The sequence below is a fragment of the Zonotrichia leucophrys genome, chromosome 23 (genome assembly GCF_028769735.1).
Source record: "Zonotrichia leucophrys gambelii isolate GWCS_2022_RI chromosome 23, RI_Zleu_2.0, whole genome shotgun sequence".
NCBI classification, from domain to species: domain Eukaryota; kingdom Metazoa; phylum Chordata; class Aves; order Passeriformes; family Passerellidae; genus Zonotrichia; species Zonotrichia leucophrys.
In genome coordinates this window covers 2318506-2334798 of record NC_088192.1, presented here as the reverse complement: position 1 = coordinate 2334798, position 16293 = coordinate 2318506, and the positions used below count along the sequence as shown (strand labels likewise).

The window sequence follows — 16293 nt, the reverse complement described above, 5'->3', positions numbered from 1 at the left end:
TTTTAAAATTTAATTCTCTAAGAGTTTAATTTTTTAAACCATTATTCTCTATATAAATTCGATTTTTTTTTAGTTTTATTCTCTATAAATTTAATTTCCCACCTTCATTTCCCAGCACTTTGCTTTACCTATAAATTTCAATTTTTAATTCCTCCTCAAATTTTAATCTGGAACTTTTTAATTTTGATCAAGAATAATTTAATTTTTATTTCAGAGGGTTAAAAACCACAACAAGAACAAATTTCAGGACATCTCAAAGCATCCTGAGAGTTAAAAAATGAGATTTTTTTAGGAGTTATTCCCAAAAGTTGAAGGGATTTTCTTGGATTTTCTATTTTTTCTCAAATCAGAGCAGGATAAATTTCCAAATATTGGGAATTTAGGATTTGCTTGGCTTCTTACACAGGGAGAACTTGGTAAAAATTTAAAATCACATTTTAAATGAAATTAAATTTAAAAAATTTAAAATTTGTGCCACTGCCCTCGGTGGGCAATGACATTCCCTGTCTGCAAATCCTTTGGAATATTTGGATAATTTTCCAAATATTTGAAAATTTTAGATTTGTTTGCTACTTACACATGGGGAACTTGACAAAAATTTAAAATCACATTTAAAATTGAATTAAATTTAAAAAAAATTATTTTTTAATTTTTAATAATTTTTTAATGCCCTCACTGGATGGGCAATGACATTCCCTGTCTGCAAATCCTTTGGAATATTTGGATAATTTTCCAAATATTTGAAAATTTTAGATTTGTTTGCTACTTACACAGGGTGAACTTAACAAAAATTTAAAATCAGATATAAAATTGAATTAAATTAAAAAAAACTAAAATTTGTGCTACTGCCCTCATGGGATGGGCAGTGACATTCCCTGTCTGCAAATCCTTTGGAATATTCCAAATATTGGAAATTTAGGATTTGCTTTGCTCCTTACACAGGGGGAACTTGGTAAAAATTTAAAATCACGTTTAAATTAAATGAAATTTAAAATTTGTGCCATTGCCCTCACTGAATGGCCAGTGACATCCAGTCCATGGATCTCCTCATTGGGATTCTCCCAGCCTGGATTTTGGGTGGTTCAGCCCAGCTGGAATATCCTGGGAGGTTCCTCAAGGATCATCCAGACCCTGAACATCACCAAAGTGATGTCCAACCATTCCTGGAGCTCTGGCAGCCTTGGGAATGTTCCCATTTCCTTGGAAAGCTTTTCCATCATTTCCTGCTGGTTTTTGGGAAGGATTTTTTTCCTTCAGAGCTGTGTCCATGGATCTCCTCATTGGGATTCTCCCAGCCTGGATTTTGGGTGGTTCAGCTCAGCTGGAATATCCTGGGAGGTTCCTCAAGGATCATCCAGACCCTGGCACCCCCAGAGTGGTGTCCAGACTTTCCTGGAGCTCTGCAGCTTTGGGAATGTTCCCATTTCCTTGGAGAGCTTTCCATCATTTCCTGCTGGTTTTTGGGGAAAGGGTTTTTTTCCTTCAGGAGCTCCAGCCATTCCTGGGATCTTTTTCCTGTTTGGCAGCAGAATTTGGGGTTGGAGCGGCTGCTTTGCTCTTAAACAGCATGGATGGATGGATGATGGATGGATGGATGATGGATGGATGGATGGATGGAGGGATGATGGATGGATGATGGATGGATGGATGATGGACGGATGATGGATGGATGATGGGTGGGTGGATGGAGGGATGGATGGATGATGGATGGATGGATGGATGATGGATGGATGATGGATGGATGATGGATGGATGGATGATGGATGGATGGATGGATGGATGATGGATGGAGATGGATGGATGGATGGATGATGGATGGATGGATGGATGGATGATGGATGGATGGATGGATAGACGATGGATGGATGGATGATGGATGGATGGATGGATGGATGATGGATGGATGGATGGATGGATGATGGATGGATGGATGGATGGATGGATGGATGGATGATGGATGGATGATGGATGGATGGATGGATGGATGGATGGATGGATGGATGGATGGATGATGGATGGATGATGGATGGATGATGGATGGATGGATGGGGGATGGATGGATGATGATGGGTGATGGATGGATGGATGGATGGATGGATGGATGGATGGATGATGGATGGATGATGGATGATGGATGGATGGATGGATGGATGGATGGATGGAAGGATGATGGATGGATGGATGGATGGATGGAGGATGATGGATGGTGATGGATGGATGGATGAGATGGTATGATGGATGGATGGATGGATGATGAGATGGAATGGATGGATGGAGGATGATGGATGGATGGATGATGATGGATGGATGATGATGGATGAGAGTGGATGGATGATGGATGAGGATGGATGATGGATGAGATGGAGTGATGGATGGATGAGATGGATGGAGTGGATGTGATTGGATGGATATGGAGGATGATGGATGGATGATGATGAGATGGATGATGGATGGATGATGGATGGATGATGATGGATGGATGGATGGATGGATGGAGTGGATGATGGATGGATGATGGATGGATGTGGATGGATGGATGATGGATGGATGGATGGATGAGATGATGGATGGATGATGGATGATGGATGGATTGGATGATGATGGATGATGGATGGAATGGTGATGGATGATGGATGGATGGATGATGATGGATGATGGATGGATGATGGATGTGGATGATGGATGGATGGATGGATGATGGATGATGGATGATGATGGAGGATGATGGATGGATGGATGATGAGGATGGAAGATGATGATGATGGATGGATGATGGATGGTATGGATGGATGATGGATGGATGATGGAATGATGGATGGATGGATGAGATGGATGATGAATGGATGATGGATGATGGATGGATGATTGATGGATGATGGATGATGATGGATGATGGATGGATGATGGAGGATGAATGGATGTGAGGATGATGGAGGATGATGAGGTATGGGGTGGATGATGAGATGGATGGATGAGATGGAGGAATGGATGAATCCATGGAGGGATCCATGGATGGATGGATGGACAGATCCATGACTGGATGAAGAGATAGAAGGAAGGATGGATGGATCCATAGATCAATCCATGGATGAAGGAATGGATGGATCCATGGATGGATGGACAAAGGAATGGATGGATCCTTGGAGAGATGGACAGATGGATGGATGGACAGATCCATGGATGGATGAAGGAATGGATGAATCCATGGAGAGATGGACAGATCCATGGATGGATGGATGGACAAAGAGATGGATGTATCCATAGATCAATCCATGCAAGGATCCATGGATGAAAAGATGGATGGATGAAGGAATGGATGAGTCCATGGATGGATGGACAGATCCATGGATGGATGGACAGATCCATGGATGGATGAAGGAATGGATGAGTCCATGAAGGGATGGACAGACCCATGGATGGATGGACAAATCCATGGATGGATGGATGGACAAAGGGATGGATAAATCCATGGATGGATGGACAGACCCATGGATGGATGGATGGACAAAGGGATGGATAAATCCATAGAGGTATCTATGGATGGATGGACAGATTGATGCATGGATGAAGAAATAGAAGGAAGGATGGATCCATAGATTGATCCATGCAGGGATCCATGGATGGATGAAGGAATGGATGAGTCCATGAAGGGATGGACAGACCCATGGATGGATGGACAGACCCATGGATGGATGAAGGAATGGATGAGTCCATGGAGGGATGGACAGACCCATGGATGGATGGACGGACAAAGGAATGGATGAACCCATGGAGGGATCCATGGATGGATGGATGGATCCATGGAGAGATGGATGGATGGACAGATCCATGGATGGATGAAGGAATGGATGGATCCATGGAAAGATGGATGGATCCATGGATGGATGGACAAAGGAATGGATGGATCCTTGGAGAGATGGACAGATGGATGGATGGACAGACCCATGGATGGATGGACAGACCCATGGATGGATGGACAGACCCATGGATGGATGGACAGACCCATGGATGGATGAAGGAATGGATGAGTCCATGGATGGATGGACAGATCCATGGATGGATGGACAGACCCATGGATGGATGGACAGACCCATGGATGGATGGACAGACCCATGGATGGATGGACAGACCCATGGATGGATGGACAGACCCATGGATGGATGAAGGAATGGATGAGTCCATGGATGGATGAAGGAATGGATGGATCCATGGAAAGATGGATGGATCCTTGGATGGATGGATCCTTGGAGAGATGGACAGATGGATGGATGAGTCCATGGAGGGATGGACAGACCCATGGATGGATGGATGGACAGACCCATGGATGGATGAAGGAATGGATGAGTCCATGGATGGATGAAGGAGTGGATGAGTCCATGGATGGATGGACAGACCCATGGATGGACGGACAGACCCATGGATGGATGGACAGACCCATGGATGGACGGACAGACCCATGGATGGATGAAGGAATGGATCAATCCATGGATCCATGGCTCCAACCTGGCCTTGGACACTTCCAAGCATTTCCCACAACCTCTGTGGGAAATCCATCCCACCCTTTACAGGAAGGAATTTCTTCCCAATCACTTTGAAACCACTCCTGGGTGTTCTCCTCCTGTTTATTCCCTGTTTTTTATGGTTTTTCCCTGTTTTTTCCTCTCCAGGTGGCAGCATGTCCACGGATGGTGGCTTTGGCACGGGGAGCAGCGATGCCCAGCAGAGCCTGCAGAGCTTCTGGCCACGGGTGATGGAGGAGATCCGGAACCTGACCGTGGTGAGCGCCCAGGGCTGGGATATTCCCAGGAAAAATGGGAAAAATTCCTGTCAAAGCTCAGCTTCCTGCTCTGGGATCTGGGAAATTGGGAGTTTTTATGGGATAAGGGGGTTTAGGAAGTGAGGAATAATCCCTCAGCCAGGAATCTCCAAAAATCAAAAAAATGGAGATGGAATTGTAGCAAATTGTAGCAAATAAAATCATGGAATGGTTTAGCCTGGAAAAGATCATCAGGACAGGAATTGGGAATTAAAATAGAACCAGGAGCATCCCCAGGGTTGGGATATTCCCAGAAAAAATGAGAAAATTCCTGTTAAAGTTCAGCCTGAACCTTCCTGCTCTGGGATCTGGGAAATTGGGAGTTTTTATGGGATAAGGGGGTTTAGGAAGTGAGGAATAATCCAGGAATCTCCAAAAAATGGAGATGGAATTGTAGCAAATAAAATCATGGAATGGTTTAGCCTGGAAAAGATCATCAGGATTTTCCCTGTTCCTTGGGAATTAAAATGGAACCATGAGGATCCCCAGGATTGGGATATTCCCAGAAAAAAATGGGAAAATTCCCAGTTTCCTGCTCTGGGATCTGGGAAATTGGGAGTTTTTATGGGATAAAATGGTTTAGGAAATGAGGAATAATCAGCCAGGGGGGATAGAAATGGAATTGTGGCAGAGTCATAAAATCATGGAATGGTTCAGTTTGGAAAATACCATCAGGATTTTCTCTGTTCCTTGGGAGTTAAAATAGAACCATGAGCATCCCCAGGATTGGGATATTCCCAGGAAAAACAGGGAAAATTCCTGTCAAAGTTCAGCCTGAACCTTGCTGCTCTGGGATCTGGGAAATTGGGAATTTCTATGGGATAAGGTGGTTTAGGAAATGAGGAATAATCCAGGAATCTCCAAAAGATGGAGATGGAATTGTGGCAGAGTCATAAATGATGGAATGGTTCAGTTTGGAAAAGATCATCAGGATTTTACTTGTTCCTTGGGAATTAATATAGAATCATGAGGATCCCCAGGATTGGGATATTCCCAGAAAAAATGGGAAAATTCCCAGTTTCCTGCTCTGGGATCTGGGAAATTGGGAGTTTTTATGGGATAAGGGGGTTTAGGAAGTGAGGAATAATCCCTCAGCCAGGAATCTCCAAAAAAACCCAAAAAAATGGAGATGGAATTGTGGTATAGTCATAAATCATGGAATGGTTTAGCTTGGAGAAGATTGTCAGGGTTATCCCTGTTTCTTGGGCACAGGAATTGGGAATTAAAATAGAACCATGAATATCCCAGGGTTGGGATATTCCCAGAAAAAAACAGGGAAAATTCCCAGTTTCCTGCTCTGGGATCTGGGAAATTGGGAGTTTTTATGGGATAAGGGGGTTTAGGAAGTGAGGAATAATCCAGGAATCTCCAAAAGATGGAGATGGAATTGTGGCAGAGTCATAAATGATGGAATGGTTCAGTTTGGAAAAGATCATCAGGATTTTCCCCCTGTTCCTGGGGCACAGGAATTGGGAATTAAAATAGAGCCATGAATATCCCAGGATTGGGATATTCCCAGAAAAAATGGGAAAATTCCCAGTTTCCTGCTCTGGGATCTGGGAAATTGGGAGTTTTTATGGGATAAGGGGGTTTAGGAAGTGAGGAATAATCCCTCAGCCAGGAATCTCCAAAAAAACCCAAAACAATGGAGATGGAATTGTAGCAAATAAAATCATGGAATGGTTTAGCCTGGAAAATATCATCAGGATTTTCCCCCTGTTCCTTGGGAATTAATATAGAACCATGAGGATCCCCAGGGTTGGGATATTCCCAGAAAAAATGGGAAAATTCCTGTCAAAGCTCAGCTTCCTGCTCTGGGATCTGGGAAATTGGGAGTTTTTATGGGATAAAATGGTTTAGGAAGTGAGGAATAATCCAGGAATCTCCAAAAAATGGAGATGGAATTGTGGTATAGTCATAAATCATGGAATGGTTTAGCTTGGAAAAGATCATCAGGACAGGAATTGGGAATTAAAATGGAACCATGAGGATCCCCAGGGTTGGGATATTCCCAGAAAAAAACAGGGAAAATTCCTGTCAAAGTTCAGCCTGAACCTTGCTGCTCTGGGATCTGGGAAATTGGGAGTTTTTATGGGATAAGGGGGGTTAGGAAGTGAGGAATAATCCCTCAGCCAGGAATCTCCAAAAATCAAAAAAATGGAGATGGAATTGTAGCAAATAAAATCATGGAATGGTTTAGCTTGGAAAATATCATCAGGACAGGAATTGGGAATTAAAATGGAACCATGAGGATCCCCAGGGTTGGGATATTCCCATTAAAAAACAGGGAAAATTCCCAGTTTCCTGCTCTGGGATCTGGGAAATTGGGAGTTTTTATGGGATAAGATGGTTTAGGAAGAGAGGAATAATCCAGGAATGATGAAAGGAGTTGTTTATTATTATTATTATTATTATTATTATTATTATTATTATTATTATTATTATTATTATTATTATTATTTTATTTTTATTATGATTATTTTTATTATGATTATTTTTATTATTATTATTATACTACAGCTTACCAAGGATGGGCAGCTTCATTTTCAACGTTGGATTCATTTATTGCTCAAAACAGGAAAAGATCCCAACACTGTGGAATCCTCAATTTATTAAAATTTACTGAAATTTATTCTGTTTATTATTAAAAATTTTAAATTAAAATTAATTGTGTTGGTCCCTGATTTTTGGGATTGAGGGCAGGAATAAAAGGGATAAAAGGAAATTATTCCAATGCTTGGAATCATCAAATCCTGAATTTCTCTGTTTATTATTAAAAATTTTAAATTAAAATTAATTGTGTTGGTCCCTGATTTTGCAAAATGATTACAGGGAAGGAAAAGGGAAAACAGGAAAAGATTCCAGCACTGTGGGATCAAAAATTTATTAAAATTTACTGAAATTTATTTTATTTATTATTAAAATTAATTGTGTTGGTCCCTGATTTTTGGGGATTGAGGGCAGGGAATGAAAAGGGATAAAAGGAAATTATTCCAATGCTTTGGAATCATCAAATCCTGAAATTTCTTCTGTTTATTATTAAAATTTTAAAATTAAAATTAATTGTGTTGGTCCCTGATTTTTGGTAACTGAGTACAGGGAAGGAAAAGGGAAAACAGGAAAAAATTCCAGCACTGTGAGATCAAAAATTTATTAAAATTTACTGAAATTTATTCTATTTATTATTAAAATTAATTGTGTTGGTCCCTGATTTTTGGGGACTGAAGGCAAGGAAGGAAAAGGGAAAACAGGAAAAGATTCCTACACTGTGGAATCAAAAATTTATTAAAATTTACTGAAATTTATTCTGTTTATTATTAAAATTAATTGTGTTGGTCCCTGAATTTTAGGGATTGAGGGCAGGGAATGAAAAGGGATAAAAGGAAATTATTCCAATGCTTTGGAATCATCAAATCCTGAAATTTATTCTGTTTATTATTAAAATTTTAAAATTAAAAATTAATTATGTTGGTCCCTGATTTTTGGGGACTGAAGGCAAGGAAGGAAAAGGGAAAACAGGAAAAGATTCCAGCACTGTGAGATCAAAAATTTATTAAAATTTACTGAAATTTATTCTGTTTATTATTAAAATTTTAAAATTAAAATTAATTGTGTTGGTCCCTGATTTTTGAGGATTGAGGGCAAGAAATGAAAAAGGATAAAAGGAAATATCCAATGCTTGGAATCATCAAATCCTGAAATTTATTCTGTTTATTATTAAATTTAAATTAAAATTATTGTGTTGGTCCTGATTTTTGAGAACTGATACAGGAAGAAAAGGGAAAACAGGAAAATAATTCCAAGCACTGTGTATCAAAATTTATTAAAATTTACTGAAATTTATTCTGTTTATTATTAAAATTTTAAAATTAAAATTAATTGTGTTGGTCCCTGATTTTTGAGGATTGAGGGCAAGAAATGAAAAAGGATAAAAGGAAATTATCCCAATGCTTGAATCACAAATCTGATATTTTTCTGTTTATTTTATTTTAAAATTAAATTTCAATTAGTTTCCGAATTTGACTGCAGAGAAGAAAAGGGATAAACAGGAAGTTGCACTTGGCTCAATTTTTGGAATTATAAATTATGAAATTTATTCTATTTATTATTAAAATTTTCAAATTAAAATTAATTGTGTTGGTCCTGATTTTTGGGATAGAGGGCAAGAAAATGGAAAAAGGAAAGAAATTTCCCGAATCATCAATTCTACAAAATATTGATTGTTTTAACATATTTTTATCTTTATTTTGAATTAAATCATAAAAATTTCAATTTCTAAAATTTATTTATTTTCGGATTAAGAAAATCATGAAGTTGGATGAAGATGTGAAGGTAAATTCATAATTTTTACCTGGAATTTATGATCCTAAAAAAGGATTTATTGTCCTTTTCCTGAATATTTTACCCCATCTTCCTTGAAATTCATTATTCTTCTCATTTTAAATCAATTTTTTAGCAAAATTCCATTGGCCTTGGGTAATTAAACTGAGCTGGGAAAGCAGAAATATTTGAGATTTTGATTTGGATTTTGCAGTTTGATTTTATGGTGATAAATATCACTTTAAAATTATAATAAATACAAAAATAATTCTGATTATTTCCTGTTTTCCCTAATGCTTAACTCTCTCCTCTGTCACAAAAATTTGGAATTATTTTTGTGCCACCTAATTCCATTTTTATGTAAAAAAAATAATAATTCAGTTGGATTACATGAGTTTGAGCCCAGTAGATTGACATCACTTAAATTTGTGCCATTTTTTAATTTTTTTATGAAAAATTAAGCAAAAATTCAGGTGGATAACCTGGGTTTGATCCCAATATTTGGGATTTTGATGAAAAACTCCTTGACACAGAAAAAAGGAAAACCTGCAATTTTTTGATTTTGTTTTACTCCACTCATTCCTGGTTTTTATATGGAAAATTGTCACTTAATTCCTGAGGGAAAAGAGAAATTTTTGTCTTTTTTTCTTTATTTTTTTCCCCCTTAATTTAAATGAGATCCTGAAAATTCTCCATTCAAACTCCCTAAAAAAGATCCCAAATTTCTGAGGGCCCAAATTTTGGTCTGAACCAAAAAAAAGCCAAATTTGTGATGATCAAAGGAAAAAATAAAATTTTTAAGGCAGAATGAAGAGCAGGGAAAGTCTCTGTCCTGTCTGGAATATTCCAATTTAAAGATTAATTAATTAATCATTAATGCCAAAGATAATCAAACTGCTTCATTTGGGTTATACTGGAGCCAGATATTTTTTAAATAAAGGAAAATTTGGTGAAAAAAATACAAATAATTCTCTTTAGAGAATATTTTAGATACCCAGAGAATAAACTGGAGCCAGATATTTTTTAAGAAAAGGAAATTTGGTGAAAAAATTACAAACAATTCTCTTTAGAGAATATTTTAGATACTGAAAATTCTTCTCAACTCAGTCACACCAAGGAAATCCTGAGGTGAAATTCCCCCTTCATTTTAAGGGAAATATTATATTAAAAAATAATAATATTACATTGAAAATAATAATATTATTATTATTAATAGTATTATATAAAAATAATAATATTATTATTTTTTCCATGATCCTAACTCAGAGGAAATCCTGAGGTGAAAATTCCCTTCTTCATTTGAGTTAAACTGGAGCCAAATTATTATTTTTTAAGGAAATTTGGTGAAAAAATTACAAACAATTCTCTTTAGAGAATATTTTAGATACTGAAAATTCTTCTCAACTCAGTCACACCAAGGAAATCCTGAGGTGAAATTCCCCCTTCATTTTAAGGGGAATATTATATTAAAAAATAATAATATTATTATTATTAATAATATTATATAAAAATAATATTATTATTTTTTCCATCATCTTAACTCAGAGGAAATCCTGAGGTGAAAATTCCCCCTTCATTTGAGTTAAATTGGATTATTTATTATTATTATAATAAAAAATTATTATTTTTCAAAGAAAGGAAAATTTGGTGAAAAAATTACAAACAATTCTCTTTAGAGAATATTTTAAATACCTAAAACTCTTCTTCCATAATCTTAACTCAGAGGAAATCCTGAGGCGAAAATTCCCCCTTCATTTTAAGGGGAATATTATATTAAAAATAATAATATTATATTAAAAAATATTATTATTAATAATATTATATAAAAATAATAATATTATTATTTTTTCCATGATCCTAACTCAGAGGAAATCCTGAGGTGAAAATTCCCCCTTAATTTGAGTTAAACTGGAGCCAGATTATTATTTTTTAAGACATTTGGTGGAAAAAAATACAAACAATTCTCTTTAAAGAATATTTTAGATACCCAGAGAATAAACTGGAGCCAGATATTTTTTAAGAAAAGGAAATTTGGTGGAAAAAATTACAAACAATTCTCTTTAGAGAATATTTTAGATAACCAAAACTCTTCTTTCATAATCTCAACTCAGTCACACCAAGGAAATCCTGAGGTGAAATTCCCCTTCATTTTAAGGGGAATATTATATTAAAAAATAATAATATTATTATTATTATTATTATATAAAAATAATAATAATATTATTTTTTCCATGATCCTAACTCAGAGGAAATCCTGAGGTGAAAATTCCCCCCTTCATTTGAGTTAAATTGGATTATTTATTATTATTATAATAAATAATTATTATTTTTTAAAGAAAGGAAAATTTGTGGAAAAAAATACAAACAATTATTTTTAGAGAATATTTTAAATACCCAAAACTCTTTTTTCATAATCTTAACTCAGTCACACCAAGGAAATCCTGAGGTGAAATTCCCCCTTCATTTTAAGGGGAATATTATATTAAAAAATAATAATATTATATTAAAAAATAATAATATTATTATTATTTATAATATTATATAAAAATAATAATATTATTATTTTTTCCATGATCCTAACTCAGAGGAAATCCTGAGGTGAAAATTCCCCCTTAATTTGAGTTAAACTGGAGCCAAATTATTATTTTTTAAGGAAATTTGGTGAAAAAATTACAAACAATTCTCTTCAGAGAATAAACTGGAGCCAGATATTTTTTAAGAAAAGGAAATTTGGTGAAAAATTAAAAACAATTTATTTAGAGAATATTTTAAATACCCAAAACTCTTCTTCCGTAATCTCAACTCAGTCACACCCCAGGAAATCCTGAGGTAAAAATTCCCCCAAATTCCCATTTAACCCCCCAATTTCCACTCAGCCAATGCAATTCCTCGTTTTACCATTGGAATTGAGTGTTAAAATTGAGAATAATTTGATTTTTCCCCAGATGATCAGTGCAGAGGCCCCTGTGCTTTTTGCAAAAGCCGCTCAGATTTTCATCACCGAGCTCACCCTGCGAGCTTGGATCCACACAGAGGACAACAAACGCAGGACCCTGCAGGTAAAAGAGCTCCCAAATCCCTTCCTCAATCCTTATTTTCATGTTTTATACCAGTTTAAATAGTATTTTTTAAAATTTAATTAAAATAAATTCGCCCGAACACAAATCTCCATCTCTCAGCTGCAGCTCTTGAATTTCTGCTTGATTTTTGTTGTTAGTTGTGAGGTAAATGTGTAGAAGTTTGCTTTGTGGTGATGGAAATAAAAATAAAATATAAATTATTTTTATGTTTTGTACACAAAATTACCCAGTTTAAAGAGTATTTTTGTGAATTTAATTAAAATAAACCCACCCAAACACAAATCTCCATCTCTCAGCTGCAGCCGTTGAATTTCTGCTTGATTTTTGTTGTTAGTTGTGAGGTAAATTTGTACAGATTTTCTTTGTGGTGATGGAAATAAAAATAAAATATAAATTATTTTCATGTTTTATACACAAAATTACCCAGTTGAAATAGAATTTTTTAAAATTTAATTAAAATAAACCCGCCCAAACATAAATCTCCATCTCTCAGCTGATGGTGAACCTGCTGGAACAGAGCAGACCCTGCAGGTAAAGGAGCTCCTAAATCCCTTCCCCAATCCTTATTTTCATGTTTTATACCAGTTTAAATAGTATTTTTTAAAATTTAATTAAAATAAACCCACCCAAACACAAATCTCCATCTCTCAGCTGTTGAATTTCTGCTTGATTTTTGTTGTTAGTTGTGAGGTAAATTTGTAGAGGTTTGCTTTGTGGTGGAGGTGAAAATAAAAAATAAAACAAAATATAAATTATTTCCATGTTTTGTACACAAAATTACCCAGTTTAAAGAGTATTTTTGTGAATTTAATTAAAATAAACCCGCCCAAACACAAATCTCCATCTCTCAGCTGATGGTGACCCTGCTGGAACAGAGCAGACCCTGCAGGTAAAGGAGCTCCCAAATCCCTTCCTCAATCCTTATTTTTATGTTTTATACACAGAATTACCCAGTTTAAATAGTATTTTTTAAAATTTAATTAAAATAAACCCACCCAGACATAAATCTCCATCTCTCAGCTGCAGCCGTTGAATTTCTGCTTGATTTTTGTTGTTAGTTGTGAGGTAAATGTGTAGAGGTTTGCTTTGTGGTGGAGGTGAAAATAAAAAATAAAACAAAATATAAATTATTTCATGTTTTATACACAAAATTGCCAGTTTAAATAGTATTTTTTTAAATTTAATTAAAATAAACCCGCCCAAACACAAATCTCCATCTCTCAGCTGCAGCCGTTGAATTTCTGCTGGATTTTTGTTGTTAGTTGTGAGGTAAATTTGACAGATTTTCTTTGTGGTGGAGGTGAAAATAAAAAATAAAACAAAATATAAATTATTTCCATGTTTTATACACAAAATTACCCAGTTTAAATAGAATTTTTGTGAATTTAATTAAAATAAACCCGCCCAAACACAAATCTCCATCTCTCAGCTGATGGTGAACCTGCTGGAACAGAGCAGACCCTGCAGGTAAAAGAGCTCCCAAATCCCTCCCTCAATCCTTATTTTCATGTTTTATACACAAAAATACCCAGTTGAAATAATTTTTTTGTGAATTTAATTAAAATAAATTCACCCAAACACAAATCTCCATCTCTCAGCTGATGGTGAACCTGCTGGAAACAGGAGCAAGCCCTGCAGGTAAAGGAGCTACCCAAATCCCTTCTCAATCCTTATTTTCATGTTTTATACACAAAAATACCCAGTTGAAATAATTTTTTTGTGAATTTAATTAAAATAAACTCACCCAAACACAAATCTCCATCTCTCAGCTGCAGCCGTTGAATTTCTGCTTGATTTTTGTTGTTAGTTGTGAGGTAAATTTGTAGAGGTTTGCTTTGTGGTGGAGGTGAAAATAAAAAATAAAACAAAATATAAATTATTTTCATGTTTTGTACACAGAATTACCCAGTTTCAAGAGTATTTTTTAAAATTTAATTAAAATAAACCCACCCAGACATAAATCTCTGTCTTTCAGCTACAGCTGTTGAATTTCTGCTTGATTTTTGTTGTTAGTTGTGAGGTAAACTTGTAGAAGTTTGCTTTGTGGTGATGGAATGTGGAGGTGAAAATAAAAATAAACAAAATATAAATCCTTTCCATGTTTTGTACACAGAATTACCCAGTTTAAATAGAATTTTTGTGAATTTAATTAAAATAAACCCACCCAAAACACAAATCTCCATCTCTCAGCTGATTGGAACCTGCTGGAACAGAGCAGACCCTGCAGGTAAAGGAGCCCCCAAATCCCTTCCTCAATCCTTATTTTCATGTTTTTATACCAGTTTAAATAGTATTTTTTAAAATTTAATTAAAATAAACCCACCCAAACACAAATCTCCATCTCTCAGCTGTTGAATTCTGCTTGATTTTTGTTGTTAGTTGTGAGGTAAATGTGTAAAGTTTCCTTTGTGGTGATGGAAATTAAAATAAAATATAAATTATTTCCATGTTTTGTACACAGAACTACCCAGTTGAAATAGTATTTTTTAAAATTTAATTAAAATAAACCTGCCCAAACACAAATCTCCATCTTTCAGCTACAGCTGTTGAATTTCTGCTTGATTTTTGTTGTTAGTTGTGAGGTAAACTTGTAGAAGTTTGCTTTGTGGTGATGGAAATAAAAATAAAATATAAATTATTTTCATGTTTTGTACACAGAATTACCCAGTTTAAATAGTATTTTTGTTAATTTAATTAAAATAAACCCGCCCAGACACAAATCTCCATCTCTCAGCTGTTGAATTTCTGCTTGATTTTTGTTGTTAGTTGTGAGGTAAATTTTCTTTGTGGTGATGGAAATGTGGAGGTGAAAACCAAAATAAAACAAAATATAAATTCTTTCCATGTTTTGTACACAGAATTACCCAGTTTAAATAGAATTTTTGTGAATTTAATTAAAATAAACCCACCCAAACACAAATCTCCATCTCTCAGCTGTTGAATTTCTGCTTGATTTTTGTTGTTAGTTGTGAGGTAAATTTGTACAGGTTTGCTTTGTGGTGGAGGTGAAAATAAAAAATAAAACAAAATATAAATTATTTTCATGTTTTATACACAGAATTACCCAGTTTAAATAGTATTTTTGTGAATTTAATTAAAACCCACCCAGACATAAATCTCCACCTTTCAGCTGCAGCTGTTGAATTTCTGCTTGATTTTTGTTGTTACTTGTGAGGTAAATTTTCTTTGTGGTGAGGGAAATGTGGAGGTGAAAATAAAAAATAAAACAAAATATAAATCCTTTCCATGTTTTGTACACAAAACTACCCAGTTGAAATAATTTTTTTTGTGAATTTAATTAAAATAAACTCGCCCAAACACAAATCTCCATCTCTCAGCTGTTGAATTTCTGGTTGATTTTTGTTGTTAGCTGTGAGGTAAATTTGTAGAAGTTTGCTTTGTGGTGATGGAAATAAAAATAAAATATAAATTATTTCCATGTTTTATACACAGAATTACCCAGTTTAAATAGAATTTTTGTGAATTTAATTAAAATAAACCCGCCCAAACCCAAATCTCCATCTCTCAGCTGATTGGGACCTGCTGGAACAGAGCAGACCCTGCAGGTAAAGGAGCTCCTAAATCCTCCTCAATCCTTATTTTTATGTTTTATACCAGTTTAAATAGTATTTTTTAAAATTTAATTAAAATAAATTCGCCCGAACACAAATCTCCATCTCTCAGCTGCAGCCGTTGAATTTCTGCTGGATTTTTGTTGTTAGTTGTGAGGTAAATTTGTAGAGGTTTGCTTTGTGGTGGAGGTGAAAATAAAAAATAAAACAAAATATAAATTATTTCCATGTTTTGTACACAGAATTACCCAGTTTAAATAGAATTTTTGTGAATTTAATTAAAATAAACCCGCCCAAACATAAATCTCCATCTCTCAGCTGATGGTGAACCTGCTGGAACAGAGCAGACCCTGCAGGTAAAGGAGCTCCTAAATCCCTTCCCCAATCCTTATTTCCAAATTTTGTACACAAAATTATCCAGTTAAAATAATAATTTTGTGATTTTAATTAAAATAAACCCGCCCAGACATAAATCTCCATCTCTCAGCTGCAGCCGTTGAATTTC

General features: G+C 35.3%; 1 protein-coding gene across 2 annotated transcripts in view; it reads left to right on the top strand.

Annotated features, from left to right (window-relative positions):
• NFYC (nuclear transcription factor Y subunit gamma) overlaps positions 1-16293 on the top strand; it is a 76219-nt gene that overhangs the window by 42467 nt on the left and 17459 nt on the right. Inside the window, exons 2-4 of one of the 2 annotated variants that reach the window (XM_064731442.1) lie at positions 4668-4803; positions 9103-9148; positions 12082-12195. In XM_064731442.1, the coding sequence (XP_064587512.1) occupies positions 4676-4803; positions 9103-9148; positions 12082-12195 (288 nt within the window). In that variant the 5' untranslated portion in view covers positions 4668-4675. The remainder of the gene's footprint in view (positions 1-4667; positions 4804-9102; positions 9149-12081; positions 12196-16293) is intronic. The other variant, XM_064731440.1, reaches the window with a different exon arrangement.